At 42.9% G+C, this 20,461-nt stretch overlaps 1 protein-coding gene across 1 annotated transcript in view; it reads left to right on the forward strand.

Annotated features, from left to right (window-relative positions):
* PDE6C (phosphodiesterase 6C, cGMP-specific, cone, alpha prime) overlaps positions 1 to 20,461 on the forward strand; it is a 50,935-nt gene that overhangs the window by 15,716 nt on the left and 14,758 nt on the right. The window contains exons 9-15 of the mRNA XM_012659694.1: positions 4,183 to 4,332; positions 4,917 to 5,060; positions 6,594 to 6,662; positions 11,187 to 11,333; positions 11,571 to 11,678; positions 12,055 to 12,164; positions 14,756 to 14,843. Coding sequence (XP_012515148.1) covers positions 4,183 to 4,332; positions 4,917 to 5,060; positions 6,594 to 6,662; positions 11,187 to 11,333; positions 11,571 to 11,678; positions 12,055 to 12,164; positions 14,756 to 14,843 — 816 coding nt within the window. The remainder of the gene's footprint in view (positions 1 to 4,182; positions 4,333 to 4,916; positions 5,061 to 6,593; positions 6,663 to 11,186; positions 11,334 to 11,570; positions 11,679 to 12,054; positions 12,165 to 14,755; positions 14,844 to 20,461) is intronic.

Raw genomic sequence — 20,461 nt, forward strand, 5'->3', positions numbered from 1 at the left:
GTTTTTTCCAAGGCCTTCTCTGCAGCTTATTGCAACTGTTCTCGGGAAAAGAAAATACCTTATTGGGTCCTTAGAGCCTCCACTGCTATTAGACTTGATTTATCCTTCCCCCTCCACCAGGCAGAGACACACTTTCTGAGAATCACCTCCACTCACTGCCAGGTGGGCCGCTGAGTGTTTGCTGCCCCAGCTGAACCTCTTCTCGCCGCCGATCTGGGCCTCCTGCTTGAACCTGGTTGCAGGCCTGGGGGCTCATCCCTCTCCTTCCCAAGTTCATCCAGCTCACTGGAGGGGCCAGCCTGTGTCTCCACCACTCCCTCCCTACTTGTCATCCCTGCCACCCCCTTTCTCTGTCTGCCCACTTCTCTTCACCTGTCATCCCTGCCACCCCCGACCCCCAGCTGACCGTTGGTGATAAACTGGCACTTGTTTCTGCAGCCTTTTCTGTTCTGCCTTCTGGTACTTGTTCTGTGTTCTACCTTTAACAAACATCCCATTAGAGCCCAATCTCAGTCCAGGATAGAGAGTGCCCTCCTTGTGGGTACCGCTAGGTTCTTTCTGTCTCTCACACACACAGAGCCCCATCCATGCCTGTTTGGAAAAGCCAGCCTCCTCGGGGTGTGAGCGGTGCACCCTTGGCAGCAGAACTGAAACATGCCCTGGGGAAGCCTGGGCGCACTCACTTAGGTGCGAGCCTCTGTCTGCTCATCCCTTTGCTTACTGACGTGGAAAACATGCAAACACCCCATGGTTGCATTTGCTCTAGCTCCTTCCTCCTACTGAAGCCTACTGGTGACTGTGCTGTGCCCAGCCCTGAGCCCTGTATTTATGGCAGTTGGATGCCAGGAAAGAGTGCACAGCTGGGAAAGAGGAACAGATGACTTTGTAAAGTGTCTGACCCCTAAGCAGTCATTGTCTACACAGGAGTGGGCACGGAGCTAGTCCAGGAGAACCAAGGCTGCTCCCTGATGTCGGAGGCCCTGTGCTTTCTCTCATGTCACACTGTGGCTGCCACAGTGACAGCCACGAAAGGGCTCTGATCACCCTGGCAGAGAGGAGGCAGGGACCTCCCTAGGCCCTTGGGGAGCCCCCATTGTGGGGTAAACGTCCAGTCTACAGGGATGCCCCAGTTCTCTAAGAAACATCAGTGTGGTGCCCATGAAAATGTGCCCTCAGATCTCCGACTGTGGGCAGTGTGCCTCTCCAGTGGCTGCTGTGCTCTGAAATCCACCGTCGCATTTGTGCTGAGGCCACGCTCTCTGCGAGCTGCTCCCAGCCTGTAACTGAGCGTGGCAGGGAGACCAAAGCAGCCCGTTCCTGGGAGATGGCCAATCTCCTCCAACAGGCAGCTTTGACCCTAGGAACCCTCACAACCCTGCAAACTGTCCTAGAACTGCAGGGTGCTCTAGGGTGCTTCCCCCAGCCCCCCATCCTGCCCTCTCTCCTTGGCCGGGGTCAGGACTGCGTCTCTGTCTGACAGCTCCCTTGGGCTCCCTTCCCTCATCCCCTCCCAGGCACTGCCTGTGCAGCATCCCAGAGAACAGACTCTCCCCAAACCACCTTCTTTTGTGCCCAGCCTTCCCATATTCTACCTGCGCAGGCCACACCCTGATTCTCACGATTCCCTTTTGCACCTAAGAAGTTTGATGGAAAAGCCAATGATATAAAAAGAGCTCCTGTCAGAGCAAGCTGCAAAGGCAGTGGTTCTCAGACTGTTCCTCCAGGGCACAATGTATTAGTTTCCTGTTGCTGCTGTAACAAATGACCACTTAGTGGCCGAAAACAACATATGTGTCTTATTTTACCATTCTGGGAGTCGGCATTCCAAAATGGGTCATATTGAGCTAAAATCAAGGTGTTGGCAGGACCGTGTACCTTTCTGGAGGCTCTAGGGTAGAATCCGTCTCCTGGCCTCTTCCAGCTTCTCATGCTGCTTGCATGCCTTGGCTGGTGGCCCCTTCCATCTGCGGAGCCAGCAGTTGCATCACTCTGACCTTACGACTGTCATCATATCTCCTTCTCTGATTCTGCCTCCAACTTCTTTTCTACTTTTAAGGATCCTTATAATCACATTGGGTCCACCTGGAAAGTCCAGGATAATTCCCCTATCTTAAGGTCAGCAGTTTAGCATCCTCAATTCCATCTGCTACTTTAATTCCCCTTTGCTGTGTAAGGGAACATATCCACAGGTTCCAGGGATTAGGGTGTAGACATGTTTGGGCGCCACGGTGTTCCTTGGAATGGACTAAGGGCTCTTCCCTCAACATCAATTAAAGTGATCTCATTTCACAGGGAAAAAAAGTACACAGAATTTTCTCAGTTTTAAGTTTTTGTCCTACTAATTTTTCTTATATCTCAGGTTCCTTCTATCACTTTTCTGTCAACAAGCTCTAACTAATAGCAAAAAGCATGAATAGGAACTGGTAATAAATGAATATCTACTAAAAACCAGAGAAGCAGTGAGAAAATTTTGGAGGCTTTAAAAAATATACATGGGTACTTATGGTCGCAAAGTTATTCTGCACATGGGATATATTCCCTGTTATTGATTTTTGTCCCTATTCTGTATGATGGTATAAGCATGTAAATATTTCTCAGTGTTTTCCAACGATGCAGGCTTTGAGAACACCATGCACTGTACCTTTTTTCGAAAGCTTTGACCGTTAGGACACATAAACTGAGGTTTGGTTTCTCTACTTTTCACCCCAAGTATAAAAAGACTAGTAACACATAAGAAATGAGTTGTATTACCTGTTTACATCATAAACAATTGTTTACTGAGCTCCCCTCACATGTTCAACATCGTTCCATTGCTTATGTGAAATTTAACTTTATGAAATAGTCCCTGCTCTTTGGCAAGTTTAGAAAATGGCCTCATAAACCAGAATCAACAATTCCAAAGCATTTAGAAAATATCCAAATGCCAAATTATGTGGTCCAGGCTATAAGGAGTGTTAGAATTTCAAAAAAGAAAAGTTCCATATGGGTTAGAAAAGTTAGGGAAGGGCTCATGGGAGAGGCGAGACTTAACATGGCCCTCTAAGGATGACAAAAGAAGCTAAGGGAAGGCTTAAAGAACAAATAATGTGGTGTGTTGAGTGCTCAGCTATCTTTGCCTTCGCTCCATACTCTGCAGATTCTACACTATGTTCTTGTACTTCAGAGGGTGTCAGGATTATCTGGGGAGCGTATTTAAGATGCATGCCCAGAGACTAAGAAACAAGCTAAAAGGAATCTAATGCTTTGGCCACACTTTGACACACACTCCTGAACTTTTGTGCTGCATTCACTCACTGGACTGTAAACATCTGGAGGGTAGGACCTATGATTTATTCATCTTTGTACCTTCAGCAGCTGGCCCAGTTCCTGGCACATCATAGGGGATTGACAGAAGTTTACTAAACTCAATGCACCGTAGAACAAAAGACTGTCTGGAGGGATCAGTCGGGAAAAGAGAAACCACAGTAGATATTTTAACAGAGAGAATTTAACATAAGGAATTAGCTAAACAGGTATCAGGAGACAGAAAAAGTGAAAAGGGAACAGTGAGGTAACATAGGATAAGAAGTACTTCCCATCTCTCAGGCTGGGGGAACAAAGGAAAAAAGTTAGGGTTGTCAGAACACAGACACTTGGTTCTAGAACACCCCACTGGATATTGTACAGTACTTATAATGGCATGTATAGTCCATGTTCTGGAGCAACGTGGACATTGCACATCTAACACCCAAAGATTATTCTTTCTTTAAATTAAAAATAAGCTAAGTGGTGGGTGGTTGGGTGGTGGCTATAAAGGGGTAGTAGGAGAAGCCTTGTGGTGATGGAATAGCTCTGTATCTTGATTTTAATGGAGGTTGAAAACCTACACAAGTGATAAATTTGCATAGAACTATATGTACACCCCCACATACGCACAAATAAATGCATGTAAATCTAGTGAAGTCCAAATAAGCTCTGTGGATTGCATAATGTCTATTTCTTAGTTTTGATATTGTACTATGGTCACACAAGATAGTCCAAGACATACTATAGTTTCACAACTATAGTAACTATTGGGGAAACTGGGTGAAGGGTACATAGGACCTCTCTGTACATTTCTTTGGCAATGTCTTGTGAATCTATAATAATTTCAAAATAAAAAGTTGTAAAAAAAAATAACCTATGTTCTCTTATTGTTTGTAGAAAGGACCTGTAGATGAAACTGGTTGGGTCATTAAAAATGTGTTGTCCCTGCCTATTGTCAACAAGAAAGAAGACATTGTGGGAGTTGCTACATTTTACAACAGGAAGGATGGAAAACCTTTTGATGAGCATGATGAACACATTACTGAGGTAAGTACAATAATAGAATAATGGAGGCAAATGGAATTCACGAAATAACAGAGAACGTGTAATTATTTGTTATTCTGGAATGATATTTTGAAAGGCAATTAAGACATGAGTACACACGTAGCTATAACCAGTATGTTGTTATTTTGTCATTTCTGTTTCCTGACTTCTACCAACTGTACCAGTCTTTACCAAAGGATAAAATTTAGGCTTAATTAAAATATTTATAATAATAGGAACGTGGGAAAGAAGATTTCCATCTTCTTTCTCTACCTCTTCCTTTCTATTCCCTCTTTCTTTTCTTACCCCCAGCCCTCTGTCTAATTTTTAGGTCATGCTTGATTACACTGGTGTTTGCAATCCCTCTCTTCCACTAAAGTATTTGTGGTGCATGGGACACTTGGAAAAGCAAGAGCTCAGCCAATGTTATGGTCTGAGGCTGATTGTCTGAGGTGTGTTTTCTTATATTAAAATAAGGAACTGGGTTGTTGATGGTGAGAGATTGATAGGAAAGCATGCAGATTGCTGCCTCCAAATCAATTTTCCTTTAACTTTAGAGAATCTGAAACACTTTTTATACTTTTCAGACTCTCACACAATTTCTTGGATGGTCTCTTTTAAATACTGACACCTATGAGAAAATGAATAAGCTAGAAAACAGAAAGGACATTGCTCAGGAAATGCTCATGAACCAGACCAAAGCCACTCCTGATGAAGTTAAGTCTATTTTGGTAAGTGGGAAATTCAGTCCTGTGGACCTTAGGTGGTATCTAACCATGGCTTCTGGAAGTCACCTAATTACCCAGAGGTCTGACTGGTGCCAATTAGGTTTAGTTCTGGGCTGAGAGGGAGACAGAAAAGGAGGGGTTGGAAGAAGACATGGATAGCCCAGTGTGCACAGACCCTTACATGTACAGGGTGCTTGGTTGGAATAGCACTTTGTTAAAATAGCTCCTGGGTCTGTAGGAGCTAGGAGTAGTGATGTCTGGCAAGGAGAAAATATCTGTAGGGAGGGAAATGTATATCAGTCAGCTATTGTCATGTAATGCTGCATAACAACAACCATAACATCTCAGTGGCATACAACGGTAAGCATCTCTCTCATTCATGCATATGTGAGTCGACTAGGCTTTGATTGACCTTGGCTGGGCTTGACTCCAAGCTGTGAGTTGGTTTGCTCTATATGTCTCTCATCATTTCCTGGACAAGAAGCTACCTGATAGATCTTCTCACAGTGATGACAGAAGTACAAGAAAGCAAGGCCGGCCTGGCGCGGTGGCTCACGCCTGTAATCCTAGCACTCTGGGAGACCGAGGTGGGCGGATTCTTTGAGCTCAGGAGTTCGAGACCAGCCTGAGCAAGAAAGAGACCCCCATCTCTACTAAAAATAGAAAGAAATTAGCTGGACAACTAAAAATATATAGAAAAAATTAGCTGGGCATGGTGGCACATGCCTGTAGGCCCAGCTACTCGGGAGGCTGAGGCAGGAGGATCGCTTGAGCCCAGGAGTTTGAGGTTGCTGTGAGCTAGGCTGATGCCATGGCACTCTAGCCCAGGCAACAGAGTGAGACTCTGTCTCAAAATAAAAAAAGAGAGCAAGCCCAATTATGCAAGCACACTTCAAGTCTTTGCTCCATCATATTCATAGAAATACTCATTGGCCAAAGAAAGTCACATCACCGAGACCAACATCATGGATGATGGGGAAGCGAGTGGATATTTGCTAACAGTGTTCTAATCACTACGAAATGAAGGGACAATGCCATGCACCCACTATTTCTATTTCGTTTATTTCCCTAGCTTTTAGAGTATATGTGTGTAGGTTTAATTTTGCTGGAGTGAGGTTCGTTTGTTTTTGGTTTGGTTTGGTTTTTAGTTTTGCTGAGTGGTTTGAAAGTTAAGAGAAATGTCATATGAGACTTTGAGATATTAAAGATGAGAAAGTCTGGGAGGAATAAAGGAAATTGTTATAAGCTAATAGAAAAACAGATGTAGGCCACTCTTTTTTCTCTTTTCTTCTTTCTTTTTTTAAAAATGCAGCTACTGCTGCCTTTTGGGGGAATAAAAAACAATTATATCAGATTATTTCTTGGAAAAAACTCTTCATAATCAGGTGCTATCAATCTTCTCTGTATCTAGAAGGCGTCTGTGTCATGGAATTAATTGCAACATATTTTAAATATATCTTAACTGACTTTAATAGTAGAGGAATCAAATAGAAATCTTCATAGGAATTTCACACCTCAATTGCTTTCACATTTTAGAAATTTAAAGAGAAGTTAAATATAGATATAATTGAAGACTGTGAAGAAAAACAACTTGTCACGATTTTGGTAAGTGTTGTCCTTCTCTCCTTAATGCCTTTTTAATAAAATATATTAGGACATGCTTTCTTGTTTTTCAAGAAAGTGTTGTTTCCTGTTCCCCAACACCTTTTAATACTAAAAAGAAAGTTGATGTCTTCTAAAGATTGATCGTCTGATTCCCTGATTTTCTACATCTTTGTCCGCTATAGTCTAATGCACACAGATAATTTAGAATCACAGCTAAACTAGGATATTGTACAAGGGACTTCAGGCACAGACTCTAGGGCTACCGTGGCCTTGTCGATTTTAATAGTTTTGGATTGCACCAGGCCCACCCCAGAGGACCTGGCAGAGTTGGAACATAAACCTCCTAGGCACACTTACTATCTGTCTCTGTAGCTTCTCTTCTCGAGTCTGGAGGAATTCCATTTTTTCCGGTGTTGCCATTAGGCCAACTCTATCATTTCTGGTTGAAATTAACTTCTTTCCCACTTCACTTGTTCTGTCTTTTGTTGTGTGCAGACAACTGTTAAACCCACTTAATAAGTTCTTAATTTCAGAGATTGTCTTTTTTAGTCCTAGAATGCACATTTTATTCTTTTCTTTAAGGTTCCAACTCCATGTTGAAACTTTCCATCATTTTATCTGTTTTGACTATCTTTCCCTCTATTTTAAAAAATGTATTGATCCTAATTATTTTAAAGTACCCATCTTGATTCCTGACACACCTATAGATCTGGTTCTGCTATTTCACACTTAGGTTTCAATCATTTGATCCTGATTTTTTCATTAAAGACCAGATATTGTAGATAAAAACTTGTAGGGATTCTGAGTGATACTATCTTTCTGCAGAGAGGGCTAGATTTTCTTCTAGCAGATGAAGAGAGTTGGTTTTAGATTTTGTTAAGGATGATCTTTTGTGGTTTTGCCCTTACTACTAGGGTAGAGCCCTTCTTTCTAGAGTGTGGCTCTTCTGGGATCCCATGAAATCTTGGGATATTTATCAAGACCCCTAGACCTTGAATTTCAGAGGCTTGAATTCCATCTGATTGAAATTGAAATATTATCACATTTAACTCCCTCATGAACTGCTGCATCCTGTTTTCCACTGCCCCTTTCCAATCTGTGATGTACGTGTTCTTTCTAAACTAAGACACATTGACCATCTTGCCATCTGCCTTCCCATCTTTTATGGGCTTTGTTCTCCTACCTCAGCCCTTTGCTCTGCTGCCATAAAGCCATTAGCCTTTGACCCCTTTCTGAAGGCTCAGTTCCCACCCTCCATGTCTTCATGCCACCTAGGGTCTCCCTCCTCCCACGTTCATGGGCTCCCCCTCCAACCACCATCATCTCAGCCTGGTCCACAAGGTGACGCTTCCTTCTCCTCACCTGCCCTCAACGATAGGCAGCTTCTCATAAAACAAAACTTTAGTTGACATCCATGACCCTAGAAGTTCTCTAGTTCCCTATTTAGAGGTAGAAGGACTTTGTGTTGCAGAAGCAGTAAAATGGGAAACATACCCGTAAACTTACCCAAGAATAGCCTATTTTGAATGTAAAATCTACTCTGGGCTAATCCCAAATTACCGCTGCATAGAATTTAGGAACTTAAATATTTCAGAGGAGGTTCTCCAAAATGATCCTGGCATCATTTCTCAGCTACATAATTATTTGTTCATCTCCACTTACCCTGATTCTTTCTCCAGGTGTGCACTTTAATTTTAGGTTCAGGGAAGGCTCATCCTCTTTTCGAGGCATAACGACAGCTCTGTGTCTCTGTGCTGGAAAGGACTGGAGCAGCGATGCACAGACTCAGGCTAAGGAGGTGATGAAAGCCCTCCTACCCTTCTCCCGCTTTCTAGGACATTTCGGATCATTCACGGGTGTCCTGCAGCTAATGTTCACCAGGTCATAAAAGATTTGGGAGGATTTCCTAGAAAAGTGCCTCATCCATTCATCCTTTACCATATTTTTAATTCATTCAGTAATTATTGAGATATACTATAATACAAGGGACAGTGTTAGGTGCTGAGGATGAAAGATATTAATACTATGATCTGGTTCTTATCTGGTTCCAAAAGCCCCCTGTGTATTAGGGAGACAAAAATAAAGCAATGCCACTGCCCTGCATGGACGTGCCCACAGGGCATGAGCACCAGGGCCCGGGAAGCCAAGGGACTGGTTCCACTCGCAGAAGATGACGTAATCAAGGAGTTGGTAGCCAGGGCACTGAGGCTCATCGTGGCACTGAGTGTTGTCTTAGGGAAACCAAGGCAGTTGGGTGTGGCTGGAGTCTCATGAGCAGAGAGAAGCAGCTGCCGCGCCTGGCATAGAGGCAGGACAAGACCATGACCAGCCTGGCACACTGGGATCCCCAAAGTCACCTGATCAGATGCTCCTGGGGATCCCTCTGGGAGCAGACTGAGCCAGCCAGGCTGGAGGCAGGAGGCTGGGAGTGGGAACACTTTATAGCCAGGTGGGCGGCGGCAGCTTCCTCCTTCACCCCATCAGACCTCAGCTGTGTGGCTCCTGCAAAGAGGAGAAAATCGGCCCTGGGGAGCCAGAGTTCCTACTTATTAGACCACTAAAAAGATTTTATTTTTACCAATTTCTCTGTATCACAGACTTAAAAACTGTTGTTCTTCAAAACCTATGATTTCTGTATCAGCGTGTTCTTTTATTGGCTCGCCTGGGACTGCAAATGTGGCTTGGGGGTCATAATTCTGAGAACTTCTTACTTTGTGCCCTGCTAAGAGGCACATTGACACTTTAGTGTGACTGCTTCTGCAATGCATGCAAAAATATTTTCCCATTTTGTCTTTACATAACACTCTGAGAACTGTAGGGCAGAGGCAACCTCCAGCAGGGGCAGTGACTGTGTCTGCTTCGTTCATCCCTAACGCTCAGAACGCATATAGGTACCAGTACGTATCTGTGAATGAATGAAAACAGAAGGGCCCACCTGGACAAGGGATCGAGGGTTTGGAGAGAGAGCACACGAAGGCACAGGGTAGCAGAGGACCTAGGAGGACCCCAGGGGAAATGCAGGAGGAGAGGAAGGGTTTTGCAAGGTGTCCCTGTGAGCCATGAATGGAATCCCCTCTGATTTTCTTTGAAAATGTAAGTAGAATTGCGGTTGCTTTTTAATTAAAGTATCAAAGACATAAGTGTTATCATTATTGTCCCATTTCACAGAACACTGAGGCTCGTTCAGGTGTGGGCACGTATCTAATCAGAACCCAGAACTGAACGCTGGTCTCCTGACGCCAAGCCGTTGCTTTGCAGGAAAAACCACCTCTGCCTGGAGTGGCCAGCTTGAGAGTGGTGTGGGGAGGGGTTGCCCTGGGAGGGGTGTGCTCACTGGAACCCCGGTGGGGAGAGGGCAAGCATGCGAGGGTCAGCCCAGGCTTGAGGCCAGCAGACCAGAAACCATCATTTTGCTCCAAACAGCGGTATACCATTTGGTGTGGAAAATTCTGTAGAGCATGAACCGTCTGTCTCTTGGGAAACCTTAAACTTAGCAAGGGAAGTGACCTGCCTTTTCCTTCTTCTGTGCCCTTCTCAGAACAGTATTAAGGACAGGTTACAGCCTCAGTGAACACCCACTGAACTGAATCTCTCTTGCCGATCCGTCGGGGAGAGCTAGCCGGCGCTAACTCCTGCCTCTTGGAGTTATCACACACACCCCTCCAGAATCTCTCCCGATTTAATTTCCCCAGCCTGTCCTTGGGCATTCAGTTTCCTCCTCAGCGCTGAGCACTAAACCCTATGCTTTCTTATTGCTCTAAGCTCTCACCTTTCACTGGTCTATATTTTATAATCACTTCAAAAAATTAAGTTCCTTAAGGGCAAGATCTGTATTTTTCCTTCTGAAGTTATGTCAGTGCTCATGTGCTTAGCTCATTGTTTTTTCACATACTCCTAAATCCTAACCAGATGTGGATTAAAGGAAACGTCTGCAAGTATGCCTATACACAGCAAGTAAACCTGTGCAACGAAATGTTTGTTCATTCAACAAACAATTCCCGAGCACCTTCGTGGGACAGGCCCTGAAGTTTCTGAGATGTGGCAGCATATCCATGGATCTGACCTTGTGGAGATCACAGTCCAGTGGGAAACTATCACAGAGTATATAAAGAAAATACGGAGAATTGAATTAAGCAGTCGCCTACTGTTTACTGAATATTTCTTGAATAGGAAAAAAGAAATTGAGTATTGAAAATGAGCAAGGCTGCTATAACTAAATAATTTATTTTGCATCATGGAAGGAAAATAGCCATTGGAGTTGGATTTGGCATGGACTTGGATTTTCATTACTTAGAAAGTTTTTAATATAGCTGAGACTCAGTTTCGCCACCTGTAAAATGGGGATAATTGTGTACGTGTGTTGTGAGGGTAATCTACGCAAACTGCCTTTCACATAGCAGCTCCATGAATTGCACCTGGTATTTTTTTTAAACATAATTTTGTTTTACGCCCAAAGTTTGATATGGGAGCGTAAAGGGAAAAGAAACGGATGCAATGTGAAACAATCCATCCTTATTTCAACAGAAAGAGGACTTGCCAGACCCGAAGGCAGCAGAGCTGTATGAATTCCGCTTCAGTGACTTCCCCCTCACAGAGCACGGGTTGATTAAATGTGGCCTGCGACTGTTTTTTGAAATAAATGTGGTGGAGAAATTCAAAGTGCCCGTGGAGGTCAGACAGTATTTAATTTAAAATATCGTGTGATTCTGTTGCTCTACTTCACTTGTGTTTTCTATGGTTCAAAAGACTGACTCTGTGTGAATTTGAAATTATTATTAACTTTATGAATACATCCGCTTAAACCCTGTAAACAGGACCAACACATCTTTTTAGATAAGATTGTCACAGACCTTCTAACCTTTAGATTCTATTCCAAAGTCTGAATGGTGCTGTCTTCTCTGGGAACAGGTTCTCACCAGATGGATGTACACCGTGAGGAAAGGGTACCGCTCTGTCACGTACCATAACTGGCGGCACGGATTCAACGTGGGGCAGACCATGTTTACTTTGCTGATGGTAAGTGCAGAGCGCCGTGCCTCGTTACAAACCCACAAACTTCCCACTCCGGCATGGTGAGAAATGGATATGCCCATCATTTTAGATCAGTGATTTTTGAAATCCGTGGGCACAACCCCCTGCCCCTTGCAGATAATCCCTGGGAACGTGGGTGTCCCTGAGCACTTGGCTGGATTTACTCAGACACTCACACGCTTACCTTCTTAAAGGAAAATTCAGTCACCTGCTAGGTTTTGTGATTGCCCAGAATGCCGCAATACTCACAACAAATAAAGCCAACTTGCTCTAAAAACAATGTGGGTCCATTCTCCATTACAAGCAGGTCTTGCTGCACTTGGTGTAGAGGTGTATTAATCATATACATATTTTATTTTAGACTGGAAGACTAAAGAAATACTACACGGATCTTGAAGCCTTTGCCATGCTTGCTGCTGCTTTTTGTCATGACATTGACCACAGAGGCACCAATAACTTGTACCAGATGAAGTAAGTGAACACATGTGCAATGTCGACACGTGCTGGTGGATGTTTGAAGGTGCCTGGAGTGAGAAGAAAGCTTTTCCCTGTCCCTTAGCCCTGCAGTCCCCAACCCCTGGGCCACAGACTGGTACTGGTCCAGGGCCTGCTAGGAACTGGGCCGCACAGCAGGAGGTGAGCAGCAGGAGCTAGCAAAGCTTCATCTGTATGTACAGCTGCTCCCATCACTCGCATCACCGCCTAAGCTCCGTGTCCTGTCAGATCAGTGGGGACATTAGATTCTCATAGGAGCACAAACCCTACTGTAAACTGCGCATGCGAGGGATCTAGGTTGCGCACTCCTTACGAGACTCTAATGCCTGATGATCTGCGTTGGAGCTGAGGCGGTGATGCTAGCGCTGGGGAGTGGCTGCAAATACAGATTATCATTAGCAGAGAGGTTTGACTGCATGATAAATATAATGCCCTGAATCATCCCGCAACTATGCCCCGATTCCCGGTCTGTGGAAAAATTGTCTTCCATGAAACCTGTCCCTGGTGCCAAAAAGTTTGGGGACCCCACCGCCTTAGCCCAGTGAATTCCTCTTGGTCACGTCTGGGAATCTCGGAGCCGTTCTCCATCCCCTCCTGAGCTTCCGCCCTCATGGTAACGTCTGCTCTTTCTCCCCCGAGTGCTCGGGCGCCCCTTTCCTTTCTGTTTCCATCTCCAAATGCACCTCTGCCTCATTCGCATATGCCTTTAGTCTTTCTCCTTTCAACTTTGTTTCATCAGAGTACTGAATTCATGTATTCAGGTGCATTAATCTTAGGCTCACGCCTGTATACACCCATGAACACTCCCTAGCTCAAGCTGGAGAACGCTGCTATGGGTCTCACTGCCCCTCACTTCCCTGGTGCTTTTGCTTCTACCAAACTCTCCTTAGCTGATTTTCCACCTTAGCATCGATGCTTCCTCTCTCGCCCCAAGAAAGAAGTGCAATAATAAGGGTACAGGCTCTGGGATCAGACAGATTTGGATTCACTGGGGTCATAAGTTACTTAAACTTTCTAAGCCTTGATTTCCTCATCTGGAAAATCGTAATTATAATAACAGTACCCAGCACTTAAGGTCATTGTAAAGATTAAATGAGATCATATATTTAAAGCCCTCAGTTCATGCAGGCTCTTGGCATTTAACTAATATTAGGTATTATTATTATAACTGTTATTATTATGCCATTGGCACTCTTCAAAATTCACCAGCGATGCTCACAGCCAGCCCACCTCCTTGAAAATGGCTTTTGAGATATTCAATCTGCCTCAGCCATGCTTCATCCTCATTTCTGACACACCACCTACCCCTCTCCACAGGCAATGAAATGCTTTAGAGAGAACAGGCTTTGGAGTCTGGGTTTGTGGGGACCAACTACTTACTAGTTGAGGGATCTTGGGCAAGTCACTTAATCTCTTTGAGATTCAGTTTCTTTGCTATGAAATGGATGTATCTACCTCTCAAAGATTGTGCTGAGCATCAAATGAAATCATATATGTGAAACCTACCCGGTAGGTGCTTGAGAAAAATGTATTCAGTGAATGAAAAGCGCCTTGTAAGCAGTGACTGCCCACCTTCACCTATTCTTACCTATTAAGCTTTGTCTTAGAAAGAGGATTGCCACCCAGGCTTTGGGCGAGGGACATCTTCATCTCGAGAGGTTCCAGCCCACGCTGGACAATGTATCCTCTTGAGCACAAGTCCCTCGGCAGTCATCAAAGTTCTCTTCCTCCTTCCTGATCAGTAGTATGTTAGCCAGTTCAGTTACAAAGGAACAAACATTTGTTGAACACCTACTGTGTGCTAGAGACCAAGCTAAGAGATACCCATTGCCCTGTTTAACCCTTGCAGCAGCCCATGGTGAGGAAATAGTTCAAAAGGATGAAGTCCTTACATTAATGGTGATTTTCATCTTGGTTTCTAGAAATTTTTTTTTTTTTGGAGACAAGGTCTTGCTGTGTCACCTGGACTAGAGTGCAGTGGTGTCATCATAGCTCACTGCAACCTCAAACTCCTGGGCTCAAGTGATCCTCCTGCCCCAGCCTCCTGAATAGCTGGGACTACAGGCATGTGCCACTGTGCCTGGCTAATTTTTCTGTTGTATTTTTGGTAGAGACAGGGTCTCACTCTTGCTCAGGCTGGTCTTAAACTCCTGCTAGGATTACAGGCGTGAGCCGCTGCTCCTGACCTGGAAATTCTTGGTGATACTTTCTGTGCAGATCACCTCTGGGCTTCCACAGGTTTGCTGTATGTTTCATGTCATTGTCCACCACTACAAGCCCCAGCGAGCTTAAAGATTTTAGCTATAAGGGATGAACCAAACTTCCTAGTTTAAACAAGTCAATCATGTATGCATTCAACAAATTAGTATTTTCAAAATCAGCATATTCTCATCTTCTAAATCTAAAAAAATTTTCCCAATATGTTACTTTTGACCATTGCACAGATACTGGGTGGCGAAGGAGAGGGGAGACAGTTAAAAAATCCCGAGACGATGAAAATTCTGTATTGTACGGGTTTACGTGTCGTGTTTAGACAGCTGAGACTGTGGTGTATCCTTTCCTCCCAGATCCACGTCTCCATTGGCCAGGCTCCACGGGTCTTCTATTTTGGAGAGGCACCACCTGGAGTACAGCAAGACTCTGCTGCAGGATGAGGTATGAGAGTCTCTCTCCAGGGCACCTCACGAGTCCTGCACCAAAGCACCAACCCACAAAAAGTACTTGGAAAAAAGGTGGCCCTGAGTTACGACAGTTGACAACGTATCCCTTCATGAAGTCAATTGATAGAAATTGCTATGTTGGAGTAGTTTTTGAATCACCAAGTTGGAAGTAGCTGAGGCAGGTGAAAAGAGCCATGGGAAGTTGTAGAATCTCTGCAAGTTTGCGGGGAAAGCAGGAAAAAAAGCTTCTGGTGGATGTGAAGGGCTCTGTGAACCCTAAAGCGTGTATAGATGGAAAGGAGAAAGGAGGCCACATGGCCACTGAGTTTCTTATTCATTCATGGGCCATACACTGTAGGGCACACCTTTGAGAAAGCCAGGCCTTGGTAGTGGAGGTAGGCATGGATCAGGACATAAGGCAGAATCGGACAACTGCCATCAGACAGGCACTGAGTGATGCTCTGAGAGTTCCAAAAGGAGAAAGCACGTTCACACCAGGACTGCAGCAGGGGGTTGGGGCCGAGGGCGGGATCAGAGACGGCTTTACACAGGAGCGGCTTTGAGCCCCTTGAATTCACTGTGATTTGCACGGATCATGTACTACCAACCTCCCACAAGGGGTAGTCACGCTTGTCCCCTGTATCAATTTTATTTAAGGGATATATAGGCATGTGGAAAAATTGTAGATGTAATCTAATCACACTTTCTTAAGAAAGGTCCAAACCAAAAATGATTAAAATGAGGCATTGTTAGATTGAGGGGAACACTGTCTTCTCACAGGCAGAGAGCTTATTTAGAATCACATGCTTGTTAAATAAATGAGCCCTCTGGAGAGCAGGGTTTTCTCAGTTTCCATAATAATTTTTTATTAAAAGCTCAAGTAAGGAATACATAGGAATATGGGCAAGAGAGAATAGTAAATTCTTCCAGGTAATGAAAAGACGGTGCAAATAAGCAAAGCAGGGAAATCTTGCCACACGAAAACTGCTTGAGTGGCTCTAACAACCTGTGATTGATGCAGTGCCCAACATCACTGCCGTCCTGAACCTGCTGTGGCATTTCTGATTCTGCAATGCTCTTGGCGAAGCACTAACCTGGTGGGACTCTAGATGGTGGTTCTCAGACATGGGTACCCAGACCAACCGCTTCAGAGTCATCAATTTCACGGGGCAAGGGCAGGCTGGGTAGGAAAAGCACAGATCCCAAGCCCCATTCCCCACTTACTGACCAGGCTTTCTGGAGTTGGGGCCTGAGAATCTGCATTTTGAATCAGACCTCTATTAATTCTGATGCACAGGATCTCTCCCTGCACCAGAATTCATAGCATAGATAATATGTGTTCTTACAACTAAAAGGAGTAGAGCTGAAAGTAATTCAGAGTCAGTAATTATAAGAGTAAATTTTTATTACCTAATTTGTTATGAGTCTTTGTTTTCCTGGCTGGGAAAATCTTTGGTTTCTGAGCAAGAATTTTCTGCACATCCCACTGTTTATATGATACAACAATGAGGTAGTGTCAAATAGAATGGATCACTAAATCATACATTTACTTACTATAGCAAAATACGTTCTAAAAACTACAACCAAATATCTAAATGCTTAACATTGGAAGACTCCTATTATCTTAAGTGTTTTTCCCTCCAGGATTTGATGGTTTACAATAGAGTTATGGTTTTCCATCTTAATTTTTTTTATGTTATTTACTTTGCAGTCTGAACTGGCTTTGATGGCTATATAAAGACTTATTATACTTTCTAGAAAGGAATATTGCATCTCAGTAATCCATGCCATCTTTTCAAGGACCTCTCTACAATACTATTCGACCTGCTAATTGCAGACTTTTAAAGCCTTGTCAATAGCGTCGCTAGGCAATGCAGTCACACAGAGCTTGTTTATGAGCAGTCAAATTGAACGGTTTAAAAAAAAGAAAATAAAATGTTTAGCCATTAGACATTCTTTTTATATTTTGGGGAGAAAATGTAGTTCTCTTATTTTTTTTAATTCTATAAAGAAAATATACATATTAGAAATTTTAATTTTTTTAAATAAGAGAAAACCTTGGGATTTATCCAGTAATTTTGGCATTTGTGGACATGACTCAGACATTTTGTTTTTCATATGCCTGAAAGTTTTGAACTGAAATCCCAACCTTTTCCTAAGACTTTGAAAACTGAAATGTCCTTAGATCCCAACAGAGATGGATTCACTGCTTTGAGGAACAGAACTGCCTATTTTCTAAACCAGGCAGAAATCAACCCTTTAACCTGACTGAATAGGTGGAAACCTTGAGAGCCGAATGTGTAGGCGTATACATTTTAATACTAGAATTTATTGTAGAAATGACAATTGTTCAGCATAAATAACAGAACCCTGTTATTATTCAGAACATCTCTTTACCAAGTATACGATCATTTTGTTTATGCTTTTCCATACCAGCCCCATCAGCCCGTCCCATTTTATACAGAGAAGTAGTGAAGAAGAAATTAAATACCTTGCGTACAGCCAAGAGCAAGGCAAGAACATGCTGGCAATATTCTCATGTGGGTGTCGCAGGCGCCACGGTGAAGATTAGAACAGCCTGTACTTTCTCTGGCCTTAACTTGCCTGACAGCCCTGATCAGAATGCATTAAAGCCATTTCTACCTGTTTTGGTGTGCCGCATGGAATTCATATTGTATTGCCATTTTAATAGTCAGGGGAGAATAAAAATAGACTCTTTCTGTGAGCCAGTCGAAGCAGCTGAGCCAGTTGGGGCCCAGCCGGACCAAGGCTGGTAAACAGGTCCCCTCTCTTGCTCTGGTGCACCTGTCTCTACGTAATGTTTTCAGCGCAATGCTCAGGAAAACAAATGGACTATTATGTACACATATATGTTTTATAAGTTAATGACTTGATAGTTGTAACAATGACATATGCCCACTATAAAAAAACAAACAATAGGGAAAATTTCAAAGACAAATTAAAAAAGAAAAATCATTTTAAATCTTACCACCCAGTAGATATTTATTAACATTTAATGAGCTTCATTAGCTTCATTGCAGTCACCCTGTGAGTCCATACATACGGGCAGCTAGAGAGAAATAATTTTTGAAAAATGAGCTCATACTACCCAACCTGTTTTTGTAAGTCAGAGTTGTGGTTTCTTTTCTTTTTTTTTTTTTTTGAGACAGTCTCACTCTGTTGCCTGGGCTAGAGTGCCACGGCATCAGCCTAGCTCACAGCAACCTCAAACTCCTGGGCTCAAGCGATCCTCCTGCCTCAGCCTCCCGAGTAGCTCGGACTACAGGCATGCACCACCACGCCCGGCTGATTTTTTCTATATATTTTTAGTTGTCCAGCTAATTTCTTTCTATTTTTAGTAGAGACGGGTCTCGCTCTTGCTCAGGCTGGTCTCGAACTCCTGAGCTCAAACAATCCTCCCCCCTTGGCTTCCCAGAGTGCTAGGATGATAGGCATGAGCCACTGCATCCGGCCTCAGAGTTATGTTTTGTAATCGTCATTGAAGTACCCGATATGTATAATAAACAGCATCTCTTGAGAGTGTACAATTCCGTGTGCTTTTACCATTTTATACACCTGGGAAACCACTACCACAATCAAGAAACAAAACATTTCTATCACCTGGAGGAGTCTCACACCCCTTGCCAGCCCGTCCCTCTCTTGGATCCCAGCCCTAGGCAACCACTGAAATGTTTTCAGTTGCTATGGATTAGTTTGCATTTTCTAGGTTTTATATAAGTGCAGTCACACCATAAGTGATCTTTTGTGCTGGCTTTTTTCATGCAGAAAAATATTTTTGAGATTTCTCCACATCGTTGTGTATATCAGTGATTCATTCCTTTTTCACTGCTGAGTAGAATTCCATTTATCTTAAATAAAAGGTATTAAATTTAATTTTACTTGAATTTAGCAGAGGCACATTTTTGAAATGGAAGGAATTGCAGAACTTCACATAATTGTGTCTTTATCACAAGAGAGGTTTAAAGAGCCCTCTGAATAACACATAACTGTGAAAAATTACAAAAAGCTATAGCTGAGCATTACAATGTTTGACATCTTTAAATGTGCTAACTTTACAGTATCTATTAATGCCCTGCTAGGAAATATGAAACAATTAGCATATTTATACCTTTTCCCACATCTCCACCTGTTTTATAAGCCATTTATTATCATTAGTATTTTTTTACTATTATCAATATTTATAAAATTTACATTTTGCTCTATAATTTCCACTATTGTTTCTTTTATTTCCTGCCGTGTAGTCGATATCTGAAGACTATTGTTTATTCTTAATTCAACTTTTAAATGAATTCGATACTTATTGACCCTTTGCATTTCTATATGAATTTTAGAACCAGCTTGTCAATTAACAAACATACACAAACTTGTTGGTGTTTTGGTTAGAACTGCACTGCGTCTACAGGCTATTTTGTGTTCCTGTGGTCTATTTACCCAGAGCTTTCGAAGATTACTCATCCCCGATGGAGCCAGTGTCTGCTAAAGAATAGGGTGGGGGAAGGGCAGGAGTGAGCTGGGGGAATCTCAGCTTCCAGTTTGTTGTCTCAAACACTCCACTCACCACTTCTATTTCTTTCATCCTGGAAACACACCTCTGATTTTGGTTTCCCTGATGTTGCTAAGGCTCACATAGAGCAAAGCCCAGGCTCTCTGTGTTGAGATCTGGCCACTGCTGTCTGCCTGTCCCTCCCTTACTTCCTGTTACCTATGGCAATTTCTTCCACCTAGGAGACCCGACTAGCAGGAGTCAGGACAAAGGGACATCAGAATAGCTTCTTCATCAGCTCCTCCTCTGCTATTGGGGGGTGTCAAACTAAGCCTTGGAGGGACATCCTTTTTCTCCTATGTGCTGTTCCCATCCTGGGACCTCTTGCTCTAATTAAAGGATCACCGGGTCTGCTTTTACTTACTAAACAAACTAACTAAAAAGCCCCAACTTTTTGTGTGTATGTTTAAGCCTCACTTTGTTACAAAAATAATTTCATGGAGCTTCCAAAAATACATATAACATTAAAGAAAAAGACAACAAGGGCTAATGGAAAAATAAGAAAAATGAGATGGAGCATAGTAAAGGCCATACGTACCCAAAATGTATGCAATAACATACAAACATCTATCAGACATAGGACACAAATTTGATCAAGAGCGTTTTTAGCAACTAATGCAAAAACAGAAACAGAATTTTTAATACGAATCTATGTTCTTAAGAAGAAACCAATTAGAAGCTCTTCAAGTACCTCAGGTGGGAAAGGAAGAAAAGAGAAAATATAAAAGAATGTAGAAATTAAAGAGTTTTTTAAATTAGGAGACTTGTACATGTTTTGTACAATGAGTGAGAAGAGAAAGACATGAATAAAATTCAGGTATGTTGAGCTATATACAAAGGCAGCAGTGTGGAAAAGTTGAACATAAACTCTTTTTCTTAATTATATCAATCTAAAAAAAAAATCCAGTAAGAAATTTATTTTGATTCAGATCCTCTTTCTTTTTGTTTATTGTTATCTGGAGTGTTCAACAGCCATTGATTCATTCCATCAATTTAAAAAGGTTAACTACAGTTGTTATGATGGACTCAGTATTTTAACAAAATGCATC

This window comes from Propithecus coquereli, unplaced genomic scaffold, assembly GCF_000956105.1.
Source record: "Propithecus coquereli isolate 6110/MARCELLA unplaced genomic scaffold, Pcoq_1.0 Scaffold63, whole genome shotgun sequence".
NCBI lineage: Eukaryota > Metazoa > Chordata > Mammalia > Primates > Indriidae > Propithecus > Propithecus coquereli.